Source organism: Macaca fascicularis, chromosome 1 (assembly GCF_037993035.2).
Source record: "Macaca fascicularis isolate 582-1 chromosome 1, T2T-MFA8v1.1".
NCBI lineage: Eukaryota > Metazoa > Chordata > Mammalia > Primates > Cercopithecidae > Macaca > Macaca fascicularis.
In genome coordinates this window covers 1,986,169-2,006,844 of record NC_088375.1, presented here as the reverse complement: position 1 = coordinate 2,006,844, position 20,676 = coordinate 1,986,169, and the positions used below count along the sequence as shown (strand labels likewise).

General features: G+C 46.8%; 1 protein-coding gene across 11 annotated transcripts in view; it reads right to left on the bottom strand.

Annotated features, from left to right (window-relative positions):
- Positions 1-3,817: 3,817 nt before the first annotated feature.
- Positions 3,818-20,676, bottom strand: part of ZNF669 (zinc finger protein 669) — a 28,125-nt gene continuing 11,266 nt past the window's right edge. For 6 of the 11 annotated variants that reach the window (XR_010581573.2, XR_010581958.2, XR_010581702.2 and 3 more), the window contains 2 exons: positions 14,935-15,587; positions 3,818-5,099 (listed from right to left, as the gene is read on the bottom strand). Coding sequence is in view for 5 of the 11 variants with exons in the window: in XM_065530265.2 (XP_065386337.1) it covers positions 15,499-15,587 (89 nt within the window). In the remaining 6 variants the exon portion in view is untranslated. Of the gene's footprint in view, positions 5,100-13,630; positions 15,588-20,676 lie in introns of those variants that run through there. The other 5 variants (XM_065530716.2, XM_074029608.1, XM_074030766.1 and 2 more) reach the window with 2 other exon arrangements.

The following is a 20,676-nucleotide window of genomic DNA, read 5'->3' as shown; positions in this document are numbered from 1 at the left end:
TTCCTCATGAACTCTCTCCATTACATTAAAAACTAGTCTATTAGGAAAGGAAGACTAAAAGCTTGATTCTCCCTTTTATCAGTCGTCATAATAATGACGGTGTGACCTCAGCAAACAAAAAAAATGTGAGCGATATTTTTTCTAACCTTATTTTTTGTGTATTTAATGAGATTCCATACACTGCAGTCTATATCTATTTTTTTGAGCTCAAATTATCCCCCCTCCCTTTTTTTTTTTTTTTTTTGAGACTGAATCTCACTCTGTTGCCCAGGCTGGAGTGCAGTGGTGCGATCTCGGCTCACTGCAACCTCTGCCCCCCGGATTCAAGCGATTCTCGTGCCTCAGCCTCCTGAGTAGCTGGGATTACAGGCACCCACCACGACGCCTGGCTAAATTTGTATTTTTAGTAGAGACAGGGTTTCACCATGTTGGCCAGGCTGGTCTGGAACTCCTGACCTCAGGTGATCCACCCACCTTGGCCTCCCAAAGTGCTGGGATTATAGGCGTGAGCCACCGCGCCCGACCAAATTGTCCCATCTTAAGTGAGGGACTCTATACGTTGCCTCCTTTGTCCTTGTATGGTATGTTTTGAGAGCTTATTTTCTGGAGCAGACGGAAATTGTGTGCTTCCCTTTTTCTGTTATATAAGTTGCAAAGAGATGCCCATTTGGCATTTTCCTTGTTACTTGGCTTATGGCGTTTCCTAACACGCACAATATTCTGGTTTTATGTTGTATCTTTATCAATTTTTTAAATTAATATTTCTTGGTTTGAGTCATAAGCCCGATTTATCCTCACAGCTTGTAGAAGTATTTATCAATGTTTTCTTCTGTTTTTATGTTTTCTTTTTTGTTTTTTTTTTGAGACGGAGTCTCCCTCTGTCGCCCAGGCTGGAGTGCGGTGGCGTGGATCTCAGCTCACTGTAAGCTCCGCCTCCCGGAATCACGCCATTCTCCTGCCTAAGCCTCCCAAAGAGCTAGTGAGAGGTGAAGCTGTCTGGGTTTCTGGGTCAGGTGGGGACTTGGAGAACTTTTGTGTCTAGCTAAAGGATTGTAAATGCACCAATCAGCGCTCTTTAAAATGGACCTATCAGCACTCTGTAAAATGGACCAATCAGCTCTCTGTAAAATGAACCAATCAGCAGGATGTGGGTGGGGCCAAATAAAGGAATAAAAGCAGGGTGCCCGAGCCAGCTGGGACAACCCGCTGGGGTCCCCTTCCACCCTGAGGAGGGTTTGTTCTTTCTGTTCTTTTGCTCTTCATAATAAATCTTGCAGCTGCTCACTCTTTGGGTCCCCGCTGCCTTTATGAGCTGTAACACTCACCGTGAAGGTTTGCAGCTTCACTCCTGAAGTCAGCGAAACCACGAAGCCACCAGAAGGAATAAACTCTGGACATGTCCGAACATCAGAAGGAACAAACCCTGGACACACCATCTTTAAGAACTGTAACACTCACCGGGAGGGTTTGCAGCTTCATTCTTGAAGTCAGTGAGACCAAGAACCCACCAATTCCAGAGACACTGGCACTACAGGCGCCTGCCACCACGCCCAGCTAGTTTTTTGTATTTTTAGTAGAGACGGGGTTTCACCGTGTTAGCCAGGATGGTCTTGATCTCCTGACCTCGTGATACTCCCGCCTCAGCCTCCCAAAGTGCTGAGATTACAGGTGTGAGCCACTGGGCTGGGCCCATTTTTTTTTTTTATCATTTAGATTTTTCTTTCATTTATTCCTTATCTTACTATAGCTTGTGAAGAGTGAATTAATTTTCATCTTTTTATGGGCATGTTCGGTTGCCAAACACAAAGTATTAATAAAGGCTCTGTGGATTTTATTGTATAATATCTCTTATGCATTTTGGTATATTTCTGATTTTTCTACTGCCCTGGTCTGTTCACCTAGTTTTGGCACAACATCGCACTGCTTTAAGATCATAATGTATTTTAATGTTTTACAGAACCAGAAACCTTCACTGTGTTTCGTTTTGGCTATTCTTATATGTTTGCTCTTTCATATACACTTTGCAAAATTGTTCCTAGCTTTAAAAAATGATAAATCAAATACAATGTTGACGTTAGCTTAAAAATAAGTAGCCTGTAGTATGTTTTCCATGAGTATGAAAAAGACTTTGCTATCTTTGAAAAAAAAAATCCATCAATTACTATTGTAGATGGTTTTAAATTAACAGCAACACGTGCTAAATTCTGCTAGACATTTTTGCATATGCAGACATGATCAAGGGACTGTTCTATTTATCTCTATAAAAATGATGAACTTTATCAGTTGACTTCCAAATATTTAATCACTCTAGAATTCTAGGTATAAATTGCATTTTGTCATATGTTGTTTTTAATAATAAATTAGAATGTGCTAGTATTTTATCTTACATGTATCTGTGTGTAGGCAGAAATGAGATTTTTCTGTATTATTCTATTTTGTACAACATTTGGAAATTTAGGGTACCAATGTTCCGTTTGATCTTCATAACCTATTTGGAGGTAATACTTCCATTGCAATATTCTTAAATTGAGTTAGAAGCATTGATTTATGTGTTATTTGAAAAGACTGTAGAATCTCCCTGTTAAACTACTTGATCCCGGAACTTTATTTGTGAGCACTTCTTTTATAAACTTCTCTACTCCTGTGGATATTATTCTGTTTAGACTTATAAACAGGGGTCTATATTGGGAAGAACTATATATGTTTTTCGCCAGAAAAATTCCATATCATTTTGCTTTCCAAATCAATGTGCGTTAAGTTGTACTAATTATTATTTAATGATTTTAATATAAATTTATGACAGCATAGTCAGTCTTCTACATCTAATCCACTGATGCAGTCTTCTTCATTCTTCTTAGTTTCTTCATGTCACCTTCTTTTTCTTTTATTTATTTTTATTTTTGAGACAGGGTCTCACTTTGTCACCCAGGCTGGAGGGCAGTGGTGTGATCTCAGCTCACTGTAGCTTCGACCTCCCCCGGATCAGCTGATCCTCCCATCTCAACCTTCCAAGTAGCTGGGACAGCAGGAACATGCCATCACATCTGGCTAATTTTTGTATTTTTTGTAGAGACAAGGTTTCGCCATTTTGTCCAGGCTGGTCTCAAACTCCTGGACTCAAGCGATCTGCCTACCTTGGTCTCCCAAAGTGCTGAGATTACGGGTGTTAGCCACTGCACCTGGCCTACATAGTTTCTTGAGTTCAATGCCCACCAGGATTTGATACTCCCAAATCATATCTCTTACTCTATCATTTTTCAGCTTACACGCGCACACACACACCCCTTTCTTTTTGAAGTACACTCTTAAGTTCCTTTTGGTAACCAAATTATTCAGTGTTTACTCTTTTGAAACTGTATTAATTCACAGTTTTTTGGTTTTTTTTTTGTTAAAGGCGTGTTAGGTAGGTAAGTATTCACTTCTTGCTTACATGACAATTTCTCCCAGGTCTGTTAATATTTATTTCATTATTTTTGGCTCTCTTCAAGCTGTGGAAGTTTTGCTGTCATCTCGGTAAATTATCTCTTTTTTTTTTTCCTCTGATTTTTAGTGTTTTCCTTCTCTTTGGTGTTATGCACCTTGACTATTACTTCTTTTAAGTAATTTTTTATTTTTCTTTTTTTTGACACATTGCATTTCTGAATTCAAGGATTTATGTCTGATGTTCAATTTTAAAAACTTATCACCAACTTTTTGAGTACTTACTTGAATTATTTTAATATAGTCTAGAAGAACAATTAGATTTGTTTTATTCCCTCTCATTTCACTTCTATGTTTAATTATGTTTGTATTTTATATTTTTTCTCCTTCTACTATATTTATTTTGCTCAATATACCAGTTCTCACCAGCTCAGAATAATTTAACATTTAACCCATATGTTGCATATTAAGCATATTAATTACATTTTCAATTATTTACTTCATATTTAGCTCTTTTCCAAATATGGCTTGTCAAGCTTCAAGTTTCTTGTTCTTTGCACATTATTATATTTTTTCTATTTCCCTCATTGTATTGAAAAACATTTTAAATGTAAGTTCTATAGCTGTAACATAAGTTTTTTTTTTTTTTTTTTTTGAGACAGAGTCTCGCTCTGTCACCCAGGCTGGAGTGCAGTGGCGCAATCTCGGCTCACTGCAAGCTCCGCCTCCCGGGTTCACGCCGTTCTCCTGCCTCAGCCTCCCGAGTAGCTGGGACTACAGGCGCCCGCCACCGCGCCCGGCTAATTTTTTGTATTTTTAGTAGAAACGGCGTTTCACCGTGGTCTCGATCTCCTGACCTTGTGATCCGCCCGCCTCGGCCTCCCAAAGTGCTGGGATTACAGGCGTGAGCCACCGCGCCCGGCAACTGTAACATAAGTTGTAATTTAGATCTCCCGTATGGGCACAATCACTTTCAAAATGTCTGCAGTCGGGTTATGTATTTTTCCATTTGCCCTATGGGATTGGGCAATCCACATGGATGTGGTATATGTGTGATCACCAATATGTAGAAGAAACGCTTCTTCTTCTTTTTTTTTTTTTTTTTTTTTTTGCATTTTTAAATTATACTTTAAGTTCTGGGGTACATGTGCAGAACATGCAGTTTTTGTTACATAGGTATACACATGCCATGGTGGTTTGCTGCACCCATCAACCTGTCATCTACATTAGGTATTTATTTCTCCTAATGCTATCCCTCCCCTAGCCCCCCATCCCCTGACAGGCCCTGGTGTGTAATGTTCCCCTTCCTGCATCCATGTGTTCTCACTGTTCAACTCCCACTTATGAGTGAGAACATGTGGTCTTTGGTTTTCTGTTCTTGTGTTAGTTTGCTGAGAATGATGGTTTCCAGCTTCATCCATGTCCCTGCAAAGGACATGAACTCATCCTTTTTTATGGCTGCATAGTATTCCATGGTGTATATGTGCCACATTTTCTTTATCCAGTCTACCATTGATAGGCATTTGGGTTGGTTCCAAGTCTAACATTTCAACAGAATACTACTCAGTGATACAAAGGAACAAAAACAACTGAAGAGCATGGCCTAGATGAGCCTCATGAATTCGCTGAGTGAGACAGCTGGACATAGTATCTTTTGTAGGATTTCAGGCAAAGTAAACCTGTGGTAAGACAAAAGAAAAATAAAAAATCAGGACAGAGGCAGTTCTGTGAAGAATGTCAGTGTTAGTTTAATGGGAATAGCATTAAATTCAAAAATTGCTTTGGGCAGTGTGGCCATTTTAATTACATTGATTCTTCTTATCCATAAGCATGGAATATTTTTCCATTTGTTTGTGTCATCTCTGGTTTCTTTAGCAGTGGTTTGTAGTTCTCCTTGTAAAGATCTTTCACCTCCCTAGTAAGCTGTATTCCTGGGTGTTTTATTTTTTGTGGCAATTGTGAATGGTGTTCATTTATGATTTTGCCCTCAGTTTAACTGTTGTTGGTATATAGAAATACTAGACATTTTTGTCATTGATTTTGTATCCTGAGACTTTGCTGAAGTTGCTTATCAGCTTAAGAAGCTTTTGGGCTGAGACCATGGGGTTTTCTAGATACAGGATCATGTTATCTGCAAACAGGGTAGTATGACCTCTTCTCTTCCTATTTGAATGCCCTTTATTTCTCTCACTTGCCTGATTGCCCTGACCAGAACTTCCAATAACTATATTAAATATAGTTAATATAGTGAGAGAGAGCATCCTTGTCTTGTGTCAATTTTAAAGGGGAATGCTTCCAACTTTTGTTTATTAAGTATGATGTTTTCTGTGGATTGGTCATATATGGCTCTTATGATTTTCAGGTATGTTCCTTCAATACCTAATTTATTAAGAGTTCTTAACATGAAGAGATGTTGAATTTTATCAAAAGCCTTTTCTGCATCTATTGAGATGATCATGTGGTTTTTTTCTTTAGTTCTGTTTATGCAATGAATCACATTTATTGACTTGTGTACGTCGAACCAAGCTTGCATGCTAGGGATGAAGCCTGCTTGATCGTGGTGAATAAGATTTTTGATGTGCTACTAGATTCAGTTTGCCAGTATTTTGTTGAAGATTTTTGCATGGATGTTCATCAAGGATATTGGCCTCAAGTTTTCTTTTTTTGTTGTTGTATCTCTGCCAGGACTTGGTATTAAAATTTGTATTGAGGCCGGGCGCGGTGGCTCAAGCCTGTAATCCCAGCACTTTGGGAGGCCGAGACGGGCGGATCACGAGGTCAGGAGATCGAGACCATCCTGGTTAACACGGTGAAACCCCGTCTCTACTAAAAAATACAAAAAACTAGCTGGCCGAGGTGGCGGACGCCTGTCGTCCCAGCTACTCGGGAGGCGGAGGCAGGAGAATGGCGTGAACCCGGGAGGCAGAGCTTGCAGTGAGCTGAGATCCGGCCACTGCACTCCAGCCTGGGTGACAGCGCAAGACTCCGTCTCAAAAAAAAAATAAAAATAAAAATAAAAAAATAAAATAAAATTTGTATTGAACCAAAAAAAGAGACAAAATAGCCAAGACAATCCTAAACAAAAAGAACGAAGCTAGAGGTCTTGTGGAACCTGACTTCAAACTATACTACAGGGCTACAGTAACCAAAACAGCATGGTACTAGTATAAGAACAGACACACAGACAAATGGAACAGAATAGAAGGCCCAGAAATAAGATCGCATGCCTACAACTATCTGATCTTGCACAAACCTGACAAAAATCAGCAACGGGGCCGGGCGCGGTGGCTCAAGCCTGTAATCCCAGCACTTTGGGAGGCCGAGACGGGCGGATCACGAGGTCAGGAGATCGAGACCATCCTGGCTAACATGGTGAAACCCCGTCTCTACTAAAAAATACAAAAAACTAGCCGGGCGAGGTGGCGGGCGCCTGTAGTCCCAGCTACTTGGGAGGCTGAGGCAGGAGAATGGTCTAAACCCGGGAGGCGGAGCTTGCAGTGAGCTGAGATCCGGCCACTGCACCCCAGCCTGGACGACAGAGCAAGACTCTGTCTCAAAAAAAAAAAAAAAAAAAAAAAAAAAATCAGCAATGGACTGGGTGCAGTGACTCATGCCTGTAATCCCAGCACTTTGGGAGGCTGAGGTGGGCAGAGCGCTTGAGGTAAGGAGCTCAAGACCAGCCTGGCCAACATGGTGAAACCCCCATCACTACTAAAAATACAAACATTAGCCAGACATGGTGGCAGGCACATATAATCCCAGCTACTTGGGAGGCTGAGGAAGGAGAATTGCTTGAACCTGGGAGGCAGAGGTTGCAGTGAGCCGAGATTGTGCCACTGCACTCCAGCCTGAGCAACAGAGTAAGACTTCATCTCAAAACAAACAAACAAATAAACAAACACCTGGAATAACTGTCTAGCCATATGCAGAGAATTAAAACTGGACCCCTTCCTCACACCATATACAAAAATTAACTCAAGGTAGATTAAAGACTTAAATGTAAAACCCAAAACTAAAAATCCTGGAAGACAACCTAGGCAATACCATTCAGGACATAGGCACGGGCTAAGATTTCACGACAAAGATGCCAAAAGCAATTGCAACAGAAGCAAAAATTGACAAATGGTATCTCATTAAACTAAAGAGATTCTGCACAGTGAAAGAAACTAATAACAGAGTTAATAGCTAACTATTAACAACTAATAACAGAGTTAATAGCTAACTATTAACAACTAATAACAGAGTTAATAGCTAACTATTAACAGACAACCTATGGAATGGGAGAAAATTTTTGCAAACTATGCATCTGACAAAGGTCTAAGGAATAAAGAATTTTAGCAAATTTAAATAAGGAATTTAAGCAAATTTACAAGAAAAACAAAAACCCATTAAAAAGTTGGCAAAGGACATGTACAGACACTTTAAAAATTTTTAAGTTCCAGGATACATGTGCAGGATGTGTAGGCTTGTTACATATGTAAATGTGTGCCATGGTGATTTGCTGCACCTATCAACCCATCACCTAGGTATTAAGCCCAGCATACATTAGCTCTTTTCCCTAATGCTCTCCTTCCCTGAATCCCATCTCCTGACAGCCCCCAGTGTGTGTTGTTCCCCTCCCTGTGTCCATGTGTTTTCATCATTCAGCTTCAATTTGTAAGTGAGACCATGCAGTGTTTGGTTTTCTGTTCCTGCGTTAGTTTGCTATGATAATGGCTTCCAGCTTTATCCGTGTCCCTGCAAAGGACATTATCTCATTCCTTTTTATGGCTGCATAGTATTCCATAGTGTATATGTACCATATTTTCTTTATGCAGTCTATCATTGATGGGCAACCACCTGAGCCCTCCTGCCCTGTTGTACTCACACCTGCGATTGCTCCCCTCACCTGCATTCAATACCAAAGCCCTGGCCTCCTCACAGCTCCTGGAATCCAAAGAGCCCTGTGCCTCACTCCCTTCATCTGCAGCATGAGTGTCTCCCTCCCACCTCCAGCCTGGCACGCAGACCCTAGGGCCAGGGACCCAGAGCCATCTTGATGGCCCAGCCCCTCTTTCATCCTGAGGTGACCCAACCCTGGATTTGACCCCAGGGAGGTCATGCCCCAGGCCTCAGTCCCTCACCTGTCTGTGGAGGGCAGGGCTTGGGTGGGAAGTCGGCCTCACCCCCAGCCAGGCTATGTGCCTGGAATCTGGTCTCCCCTGTGTCTTAGCCTCATCCTCCCATCTTCCTCACCTCCAGAGGATGGAGCAGCTGCAGGGCAGGAGAGGATGCGTGTGGGCGGGGGTCCTGAGGCAGCCCATGCCCCGGTGCCTGCTGCTTCTCAGCTGGGGGAAGAGACTTTCACCCCAAGGGCTCAGTCTCTGACTCGCCCCAGGAGGACCCTAGGCGCCCCTCACAAGTGGGAATGGAGCACCTGGGGTAGTACCTCCTGGGGGTCCTCTCCTCTCTATCAATGACAAGCAAGACCTTCAGGGTAGGATCATGGCAGCCACACCTCCAGAGACCCCTTGGTTGCTCCTGGACCACACAGCTGCTCAGAGAACTTTAACCTCTGGCCCCCTGCACACAGCCCGGCATGACCCCTGCAGGCACTCGCCTGTCACTTGCACACAGAGGGCACAGTACACACAGCCTAGGGGAGCCGCTGCCAGCAGCTGTTGGCCTCAGCGTTCTCTCGAAGGCATTGAGCACCAGCAGCCACGGGGACCCCTTCAGAAAGCAGTTCAGGACACCAGCCCTGCCCCAACCTTGACCCAGACAGTGGGTGTCAGGGGACCACCTCAGGGTGGGTGGCAGCTCAGCTCTAAGGTATCCCTGCTGCCGAAGACCAACTGTTCCTGCTAGTTTGAATCTGGCCACGGGGTCTCTGTTGGTGAGACAGATGACCATGAGCCAGACACCCTGAAATCTAGCACGACAGAGCTCAACGCCCCATGAGAGGCACCATAGCACGCAGACTTTGCAGACATACTAGTGAAGGCCACAGCAGGCCCTGAGTGAGGAACAATCTGACCAAGATTCTGGGATCCTGCCGCACAGCCCTTATACCAGGGACTGAAAACTGTTTCCCTAAAGAGCCAGGAGTCAGTATTTTCAGCTTTGCCAACTGATCTTTGCCTCAAGGATGCAACTCTGCCATGGCTGCACGACAGCAGCCTTCTGCAGACGACCTGTGAAGAGATGGGCATGACTGCACCCCCATAAATCTTTACTTATGGACATGGACACTTCTCAGTGTCATGAAGTGTTTTTTTTAATTTGTTCAGCCATTTGGAAATGTAAAATCCATTCTTGATTCACGGGCCACAAGAGCAGGCAGGGACAGGCTGCCCCTTGCCGACCTCTGGACTGAGCTTAGAGAAGGAAATGACAGGCTGGGCCAGCGCAGCCTCTCACAGCGGATTCGCTGCAGGAGGGTCCTTCTTAGCAACCACTTCTCATCCTTCGTCTTGGATTCAAGTGCAGTTCAGGTAGAGAAAGAGAGAACAGAACTGGCCTCAGCAACAAGAAGGAAGGAGATGCAGGGTCAAGCAGCCGTGTGGATCAGTCACGCTCAGCATTCACACCAAGCGGAGCACAGGCAGGACCAGCCCGGGGGGGCCGAAGTGGAGGCTCTCTGGGGTGGGGGACCTCTGAGTGGACAAGATTCTCTACCTAAAACTCATATAGAGGTTCTACACAGCAGTTGTTACAGAAAACACACACCAAGAAAAAAGCCAAAATAAAAATAAGACACCAAGTTTGGCCGACTGGGTCTTACAAGCCAGTAGGTAAGAAAGCCCAGGAGGGCCCACCAGAGGAGCTGGGGGTGGGTTCCTGCCTGCAGGGGGCCTGGGACACCCCATTCCCACAGAGGAGGACCCAAGCTTTGGGGAGGAAGCTGTCAGAGTCACCAGTGAGCTGATCACAGCTGGAGCCACAGAGCAGGTGAGGAGCCCTGGCCACGTCCCCGTGCGGGCTGAGAAGCTGGGGTGGGGGCACACCCCCAGGGGCCTATGCAAACAGTGGACCGCGGGCCCTCCTCCTGCCCAGAGGATGCTCAGCTTCCAAGGGACCACCAAGGCCTGGAACCCAGGGACACACCACCTGACCATGATGCCTAGGCCTCCTGGACCAGGCAATGTCCAGTACAGGCAGGCAGTCTGTGCTTGGTGCCAGGACGGGGTGGATGGTCCTGCTAGGCAGGCCTCCTTCTCCCTACCAGCTGGGCTGGTTGCACTGTAGTTTTAGTTCAGGCAACATATTGCTGCCCACTTTGGCCACACCAGTCCCTGGCTCCCTGGCTGGGCCCAGTGCTGTCCAACCCACCTACACAGGCCCCACATACCCAGTGCCCACCAGGCTCCTGTCAGCCAGGAGGACCCATGCTCATCCTCTGAAGTATCCGTGGGAGCCTGCATGCCACAGGGACCCACGGCTCAGGGCCAACCTCCATGGGGCCTCTTGGTTGTGGTGGCAGGGGCAGGGGGGAGTTGACCTCCAGCCCTCCCATCCTGGCCACTGTGTTTTGTGGGGCTCATTCAGTCCTGGGAGCTTCCTGGGGACCCCAGAAGGAAGGGAACAGGGTGGCCATGCAGCCTCAGCCCCAGGCTCCGGGCCCGAGTGCAACAGAAGGAAGAGAACAGGGTGGTCATGGCAGCCTCAGCCCCAGGCTCTGGGCCCAAGTGCAACAGTCCTTTGATTCTGGTTTGATCTGGGCAGTAACAACAGGTCATGTCATTCGCACAAGGATTGGCTTCAGTATAATGCATCAAGGGACTATGGAGGACACAGATCAGCCTCCAGGCCAGTTACACCTGGTGGCTTAGCCAGTGCAGGCTGGGGGTGGAAAAGCTGACCCTGACCTCCCCACCTACCCTGCCCTCCAGACGCCAGTAGCAGCCAGGGATCCCCGACTTCAGGCAGAGGCAGGCAGCACAGTTATTGCCTCCTTTGATCACATCCCACGGCCCACAGGGCCTGGAGAAACCGGGCAGGGGCTGAGTTGGGAGAATCAGGCAGGGGGATGCCAAGTGAAGAATGTGAGGGACTGGGTATGAGGGGCACTAAGGGCACAGGGTCTGCTTCCCCTGGGGAGGTGGCCGTGGGACATATACTAGCCAAGCCTGTGCAGGCCCCACCCTGCTGCCAGGCACATGTGGTGCCCATACCCACCCCAACGGCTGCAGGAAGGTTCTTCATCAACAAAAGGGGAGGACGCACCCACACCCACATAGGCATTGGTGCCCACATACATCAGAGAAGAAAATTCCTGCTGTGCCCAAGGTGTGGGGAAAGGGTCAATGTCCCCTTCCTCCCCATGGTGGGTCCCAAATTACCTGCTCCTGCCAACACCCCACCCCCAACTCCACAAGCTGCTGACCTCCACAGTGCCATGCCACGTGCCAAGAACAGCTCAGCAGTACATCCCAAAGGGTGCTATCCTGGAGCGACTGTGCTGGGCAAGGGACACGTTTCTTCTAGTCACAGAGGTTTTCTTTCTTTACTACTCACCGGCCCTGTGCCTCGGTTTCCCCCACTGTGGCACAGTGTAAAAATCCCATCTTGAAGGCCAGGAACCCAGAAAGGTCACCACACCTGGTGAAATGGGGGGTGAAACTCCCTGCCTTGGACCTCTTGCTCCAGGACTGATATCCACTGGGGCATGGCCAGGCCAGCATCCTGGGGAGGGCTGCATTCCCTGCCTGGGGAACCTTGCTCCCAGTTAGGGATTGCTGGAGTTGAGGCTCCTAATGGATTGGGGGAGGCACAGGGGTAGAATGGAGGTAGCCCCATCATACGGGCCTGTGTAGACCCCAGAAAACAAGCATCGAGTTCAGACTCTTGTCTGAAGCTGGCCACCTGAAAGTATTTGGGCTTTGGGGTGTGATGAGGGCCTGGGGTCAGGGAACAATGTTTTCTGGTTTGGACACACAGGAGGTTCTCTGCAGCTGTCTCAGGTACAGGATATGTTGCTAAGTATATGCTTTTAAAAACCCTAGGAGGAGGGGGCACCCAGAAGGGGCCCTGAAGCCGAGGGCAAGGTCCAGCCTTTCCACCTCCCCAGCTGAAGACAGGCTGGAGGACAATTCTCCAGAGTTTCACAACAAAGAAGAGAAAAAAGAAATCAAAAAGACCTGGAGGATAGGCAAGCTAATGAGGGCTGACTGGGATTACCCTGCCTAATCCTCAAAACAAGCCTTCCCTATCTGTCCTCTGGGCCAGGTGAGGAAACAGGTCACAGTAGGACATTCAGACCCTGGGCAGGCAGCTGGCAGCCTGGAGCCCAGGAGGTCCTAACAGACTGCCCCAACCCCAGCCCTCAGCCAGGAGCGGCTCCGCCCACAGCTCATTCACTGGTAAATCAGGCTGACTGGGCTGCCTGCCCTTCCCCAATCCCCCTGGCTCACCAGGCCACAGCCTCCCTGCTCGTGCCTGCCAGACTGCGGACGGCAGTGCACGCCCCCTTCATTCTGGCTTCTCAGCTGCCCACCAGGCCACCCCTCTCTGCCAGGCCACCTGGAGCCTGGCAGTGTGCATGCGGGGTGGACAGCACCTGGAATACTTGGGCCGGCTTGGCTGGGGGCTGCGGTTCCTGTGCAGGGTGGAGTTAGCGCCCCATCCTATTCCCTAGCTCCATGGCCCCTCTGAGAAGACCCTCCACATACTGCCAGGTCTTGACCACCAGTAGCCCCACATCCAGGAGGCATCGACGTGTTCACCTCTGATTGGCAGTGGGCATGCAACCCTGGGGCAGACCCCTTAGAACCCCAGGTATGAGAGAGCTAGGTGAGGGCAAGGGTGGCATCAGAGTGAAGGGGGCCTGACCCTCCACACCTGTGGGTATTTCTCGAAAGGTGGAGACGAGAGACTGAGAAAAGAAATAAGACACAGGCCGGGCGCAGTGGCTCAAGCCTGTAATCCCAGTACTTTGGGAGGCCGAGGCGGGTGGATCACGAAGTCAGGAGATCGAGACCATCCTGGCTAACATGGTGAAACCCCGTCTCTACTAAAAATACAAAAAATTAGCCGGGCGTGGTGGCGGGCGCCTGTAGTCTCAGCTACTTGGGAGGCTGAGGCGGGAGAATGGCGTGAACCCGGGAGGCGGAGCTTGCAGTGAGCCGAGATCACGCCACTGCACTCCAGCCTGGGGGACACAGCGAGACTCCGTCTCAAAAAAAAAAAAAAAAAAAAAAAAAAAAAAGAAATAAGACACAGAGACAAAGTCTAGAGGAAGAAAAGTGGGCCCAGGGACCTGCACTCAGCATACGGAGGACCCACACCAGCACTGGTCTCTGGAATTCCCTCAGTATTTATTGATCACTATCTCTACTATCTCGGCAAGGGGGATGTGGCAGGACTATAGGATAATGGTGGGGAGAGGGTCAGCAGGAAAACATGTGAGCAAAGGACTCTGTGTCATCAATAAGTTTAAGGAAAGGTGCTGTGCCTCGATGTGCACATCGGCCAGATTGATGTTTGACTTTACACCAACATCTCCGTGCAGTAAAGAGCAGTATTGCCGCCAGCACGTCTCGCCTCCAGCCGTGAGGCGGTTTTCTCCTATCTCAGTAAATACAGTGTATGGTCAGGTTTTACCCCGAGACATTCCATTCCCAGCGATGAGCAGGAGACAGATGCCTTCCTCTTATATCAACTGCAAAAAGGCCTTCCTCTTCCACTAATCCTCCTCAGCACAGACCCTTTACGGGTGTCAGGCTGGGGGACGTACAGGTCTTTCCCTTCCCACGAGGCCGTATCTCAGGCTGCCTCAGTGGGGAGAAACCTCGAACAACACCCAGGCTTTCCTGGGCAGAGGTCCCTGAGGCTTTCTGCAGTGCACTGTGTCCCTGGGTACTCGAGACTGGAGAATGGCGATGACTTTTACCAAGCATACTGCCTGCAAACACATTTTCACTAAGGCACATCCTGCATAGCCCTAAATCCATTCAACCTTGAGTCAATACAGCACATGCTTCTGTGAGCACAGGGCTGGGGCTAGGGTTACAGATTAACAGTATCTCAAGGCAGAAGAATTTTTCTTAGTACAGATCAAAATGGAGTTTCTTTTTTTCTTTTTTTTCTTTTTTTTTGAGACGGAGTCTCGCTCTGTCGCCTGGGCTGGAGTGCAGTGGCCGGATCTCAGCTCACTGCACGCTCCGCCTCCTGGGTTCAGGCCATTCTCCCGCCTCAGCCTCCCCAGTAGCTGGGACCACAGGCGCCCGCCACCTCGCCCGGCTAATTTTTTGTATTTTTTAGTAGAGACGGGGTTTCACCGTGTTAGCCAGCATGGTCTCGATCTCCTGACCTCGTGATCCGCCCATCTCGGCCTCCCAAAGTGCTGGGATTACAGGCTTGAGCCACCGCGCCCGGCCCAAAATGGAGTTTCCTATGTCTTCGTCTTTCGTCTTTCTACATAGACACAATAACAGTCTGATCTCTCTTTTCCACACAGAGAGTGTCACCACTGTATGTCAGCCACTGGGGGACAGGCTTCAGCTTACACCCACCTTCCGAATTCCACCCTCTCACCTTGGCAGAAGCTGGCCAGGAATTGGGGCCGATGGACAGGTGGGGTCTGCAGACGACACCGTGTTCAGGTCCCCATGACGGTCTCACACATGGGCGGTGGCCCTGCAGCTCCAGGTGCCACACACATGCCAGCCCCTGCTCGGGCCCTGATCTTTGAGGAGGGGGAGCAGCAGAACCCGGGCACTGACCCCACAGTGCCACTCACACCCACAGACGATTCTCCACACAGGCATCAGGTCTCGGTCCTGGCCACCTCCTCCTGCAGGGCCTCAGCTCTTTCCCAGGACTCACGTGGTCCCTCCTCACATGCGGCTCTGGTAGGATGCATTGCTCTGTACCCAGGGGCTCTGAGGTGACAATGGCCACGCTCGTGCAGAGTGCAAGGGCACAGGCTGGGTGCCCATTGTGGGGACCCTGACTGCAGCACTCCCAGACTATCCTCGGGCATGCTGGCCCTCAGGCTTAGCTAGGGCACCAGCGGTAGGAGTGCACGGCTCTGGACTCTGCAGGAGGACAACTGTCACCATGTCCTTATGTTCTCCTGCTGGTGTCACTCTGTGCTGCTCATCTCCTGGTTGTAGGATTCAGGGCAGAGTCTCTGAACACCTCGTGGGAAACAGCAGAGTCCAGCAGAGGAGAGGAGAAAAGCCCAGCTGCAAAGTTAAAAAAATGGCAGGTGCCACATGGGCCCCCATTCAGATTCTGTATTTAAATGTGGTCTTCCGGAACATCTCATTGGACAATACTTCAAATATACATACATATATATATGCATATATATATGTATGTGTGTATATATATATGTGTGTGTATATATGTGTGTGTGTGTATATACATATATATATATATCTATATATATATATATTTTTTTTTTAGACAGAGTCTCGCTCTGTAGCCCACGCTGGAGTGCAGTGACATGATCTCGGCTCACTGCAACCTCTGCCTCCCGGGTCCCGGTTCAAGCAATTCTCCTGCCTCAGCCTCCCGAATAGCTGAGATTACAGGCATGCACCACCATGCCCAGCTAATATTTGTATTTTTTTTTTCTTGAGACAGAGTCTTGCTTTGTCACCCATGCTGGAGTGCAGTGGCACGATCTCGACTCACTGCAATCTCCACCTCCTGGGTTCAAGTTATTCTCCTGCCTTGGCCTCCTGAGTAGCTGGGACTACAGGTGCCTGCCACTACGCCTGGCTAATTTTTGTATTTTTAGTAGAGATGGTGTTTCACCATGTTGGCCAGGCTGGTCTCGAACTCCTGACCTCGTGATCCACACGCCTTGGCCTCCCAAAGTGGCTGGGATTATAGGTGTGAGCCATCTTGCCTGGCCAGTTTTTGTATTTTTAGTAGAGACGGGGTTTCGCCATGTTGGCCTGGCTGGTCTTGAACTCCTGACCTCATGATCTTCCTACTATGTCCCACTGTTTTTTTTTTTTTTGAGATGGAGTCTCACTCCGTCACCCAGGCTGGAGGGAGTGCAGTGGCGTGATCTTGGCTCACTGCAACCTCCACCTCCTGGGTTCGAGCAATTCTCCCGCCTCAGCCTCCTGAGTAGCTGGGACTACAAGCGCCTGCCACCACACCTGGCTAATTTTTGTATTTTTAGTAGAGATGAGGTTCCACTATGTTGGCCAGGCTGGTCTTGAACTCCTGACCTCGTGATCTGCCTGCATCAGCCCCCCAAAGTGCTGGGATTACAGGCAGGAGCCACCGTGTCCGGCCACTATGCCCTATTTCTACAAAGGTGATAAGCAAGACTGGGTGCTTCCTCTTTTGGTGCCAGCGGAAAAAGCAAACTACTACACAAGGCTCTTCTTCGGTACATGCATATACAAACTCTCACCCTGGCCCCAAACTAACCAGAACAAAAACCTAAGTTTCTTTTCTTACTCTCTCAGGCCACTTTTCGCCTGTTTGAGAGTCCTGCCCTGCTCTCCCCAAAGACCAATTATGGAAGTAATAAACACTTTCTATTATCTTGATGTATAATTAGCATCATTAATCTCAACATCTGGCTCATACTTGTGGCTGGGGGCCACCTGCCTCTGCAGATGACCATAAAAGCTGTAGAAAGGTAGAATGGTGTAAACATTGCAATATACTTTGATTATTTTCAATTGACAAATCCTGCAAATCTTTTCATATCAATAAATGCTGCCCCTCATTTTTTAAGTGTGTATGAGGTCATTTATCCAATCCTTTCGAAATAGACACTTGAATTATTTCTAACCTTTTGCTATCACAACTGTGAATTAAAACTCATACTGTCATATTACAGAACAATTGTTCCTTTCTACTTTTATAGTACTTGAAATATATTGAAAATGAAAAAATATACATATATACACACACACATACACAAAGCACACATGCACACGTACACATCTAAAAGATGGGCTTTATCACCCAGGCTGAAGTGCAGTGGTATGACCATATCTCACTGCAGCCTTAAACTCCTAGGCTCAAGCAATCCTCCTGTCTCAGCCTCACGAGTAGCTAGGAGTGTAAGTGCGTACCACTATGTCTGGCTAATTTTTAAAAATTTTTGTAGAGACAGTGTCTCTCTATTTTGCCCAGGTTAGGCTCTAACACTTGGCTCCAAGCACCAAGCAATCCTGCCTAAGACTCCCAAAGTGGTGGGATTATAAGCATGAACCATGTGTCCAGTCTGAAAATAAAAATATATCAGAACTTCTGGAATGCAGTGGAAGTATTGCTTAGAAATTCACAATGTTGAATGCATACATTACAAACAAAATTACACACCCAATGATGTAATCTTCTACCTTAGGTCACTAAAGAAAAAAGAACATGGCCGGGCGCCGTGGCTCACGCCTGTAATCCCAGCACTTTGGGAGGCCGAGGCAGGCGGATCACGAGGCCAGGAGATCGAGACCATCCTGGCTAACACAGTGAAACCCCGTCTCTACTAAAAATGCAAAAAAATTAGCCGGGCATGGTGGTGGGCGCCTGTAGTCCCAGCTACTCAGGAGGCTGAGGCAGGAGAATGGTGTGAACCCGGGAGGCAGAGCTTGGAGTGAGCTCAGATCACGCCACTGCACTCCAGCCTGGGCAACAGAACGAGACTCCATCTCAAAAAATAACAAAAAGAAAAAAGAACAATATAAACCAAATTCACTCAAAATAAATGAAAACAAGATGACAAGTCAATGGCACTGAAAACATAAAATCAACAGAAGAACTCAATAGAACAATAGCTGTTTCTTCATAAAGATCAACAAAATTGGTAACTATCAGCCAGGCTAACAGAGAAAAAAAGAAATCACACAAATTACTATAAGGTGAGTACAAAAGTAATGGCAGTTTTTGCATTCTTGGAATTTGCTGTTTGATACTGGAATACCCTCTGAAATAAATGTGGTTATGTTATATATTATTTTAATGGGCATTTCTTGTCTTTTTTTTTTTTGCTAATGACTTATTACTTATTTATTTTAGACTATGGAAATGATGGCAGACAAAAAGCAAATTCAAGCGACTTTCTTATTTGAGTTCAAAATGGGTCCTAAAGCAGGGGAGACAACTCACATCATCAAAGCATTTGGCCCAGGAACTGCTAATTAATGTACAGCGCCGAGGTTCAAGAAGTTTTGCAAAGGAGGCGAGAGCCTTGAAGATGAGGAGCGTAGTGGGCAGCCACTGGACGTTGATAACGACCAATTGAGAGCAACCACTGAATTCGATCCTCTTACAGCCACACGAGAAGTTGGCGAAGAACTGAATGTTGACCATTCTATGGTCATCCGGCATTTGAAGCCAATAGGAAAGTTGAAAAAGCTTGATAAATGGGTGCCTCATGAGCTGACCAAATATTTTAAAAATCATCCTTTTGAAGTGTCATCTTCTCTTATTCTATGAAACAACAACGAGCCATTTCTTGATCAGATTGTGACATGCCACGAAAAGTGGATTTCATACAACAGTCAGCTCAGTGGTTGGACTGAGAAGAAGCTCCAAACCACTTCCCAAAGTCAAACTTGCACCAAAAAAAGGTCATGGTCACTGCTAATCAGCTGCCAGTCTTCTGATCCACTACAGCTTTTGAATCCTGGTGAAATCATTACATCTGAGAAGTATGCCAAGCCGTTCGATGAGATGCACAGAAAACTCCAGCACCTGGAGCTGGCACTGGTCAACAGGAAGGGCCCAGTTCTCCACAACGCCTGACCACATGTCATACAACCAGGCTTTGAGAGTTGAGTAAGGCCGGGCGCGGTGGCTCAAGCCTGTAATCCCAGCACTTTGGGAGGCCGAGGCGGGTGGATCACGAGGTCAGGAGATCGAGACTATCCTGGCTAACATGGTGAAACCCCGTCTCTACTAAAAATACAGAAAACTAGCCGGGCGTGGTGGCGGGCACCTGTAGTCTCAGCTACTTGGGAGGCTGAGGCGGGAGAATGGCGTGAACCCGGGAGGCGGAGCTTGCAGTGAGCCGAGATCACGCCACTGCACTCCAGCCTGGGAGACACAGCGAGACTCCGTCTCAAAAAAAAAAAAAAAAAAAAAAAAAAAAAAAGTTGAGTAAACTGGGCTATGAAGTTTTGCTTCATCTGCCATATTCATCTGACCTCTCGCCAACCAACTACCATTCAAGCATCTTGACAACTTTTTGCAGGGAAAACATTTACACAACCAGCAGGATGTAGAAAACGCTTTCCAAGAGCTCATCGAACCCTGAAAGCACAGAATAAACAAGTTTATTTCTCATTGGCAAAAATGTGTTCATTGTAATGGTTTCTTTTCTTTTTTTTTTTTTTTAGACAGAGTCTTACTCTGTCACCCAGGCCAGAGTGCAAAGGTGCGATCTCGGCTCGCTGCAACCTCTGCCTCCTGGGTTCAAGTGATTCTCCTATCTCAGCTTCTTAAGTAGCTGGGATTGTAGGCACATGCCACTACGCCTGGCTAATTTTTGTATTTTTAGTAGAGACGGATTTCACCATGTTGGTCAGGCTGGTCTCAAACTCCTGACCTCCTGATCCACCCGCCTCAGCCTCCCAAAGTGCTGGGATTATCGGTGTGAGCCACTGCACCCAGCCCATTGTAATGGGTTCTATTTTGATTAATAAAGATGTGTTGCAGCCTAGTTATAAAAATTTAAAATTCATGGTCCAAAACAACAATTACTTTTGCACCAGCTTAATAATATAAGAATTAAAAGAGGCCTTTATATTAGAGAGCCCAGGGATGATAAAACAATAAAGAATATTACAATCTCCATAACCCACAAACTTGGTAAGTTAGACCAACTGGATGAAGTAAAAGACACAATCTATTAATACTAAAACACAGGAGAAATAGGTAATCTAAATATATTTATATCTATTAATAAAATGGAATCAATACCTAATAACCTTACAGAGAACTTATATATTCCGAAAATCTGACATTCTCTCATGTTATTCTAACTGGTGGGATTCGGGGATTTCCATTTTGATAAGCACATAGGTGATTCGCACACACATAATTTTAGAGCTCATTGGTCAGGAAAGCTATGTCCACTATAGGATACTGCAGAGCAATGCGTTATGGAGAATTTAGGCAAGATAATATGATTTTCAGAGTTAAAGGAAGACAACCTGATTTATGTACAGTAATTCCTCATATCATAGGGGATACCATATTTAAACTTTGGGGTATCCCCAGGTATAATGCTTATTTGAGCCACATGTGAATTTCAGACACAGAGGCTTCCCAACTTTGGTGGCTTTCAACAAATGTGGA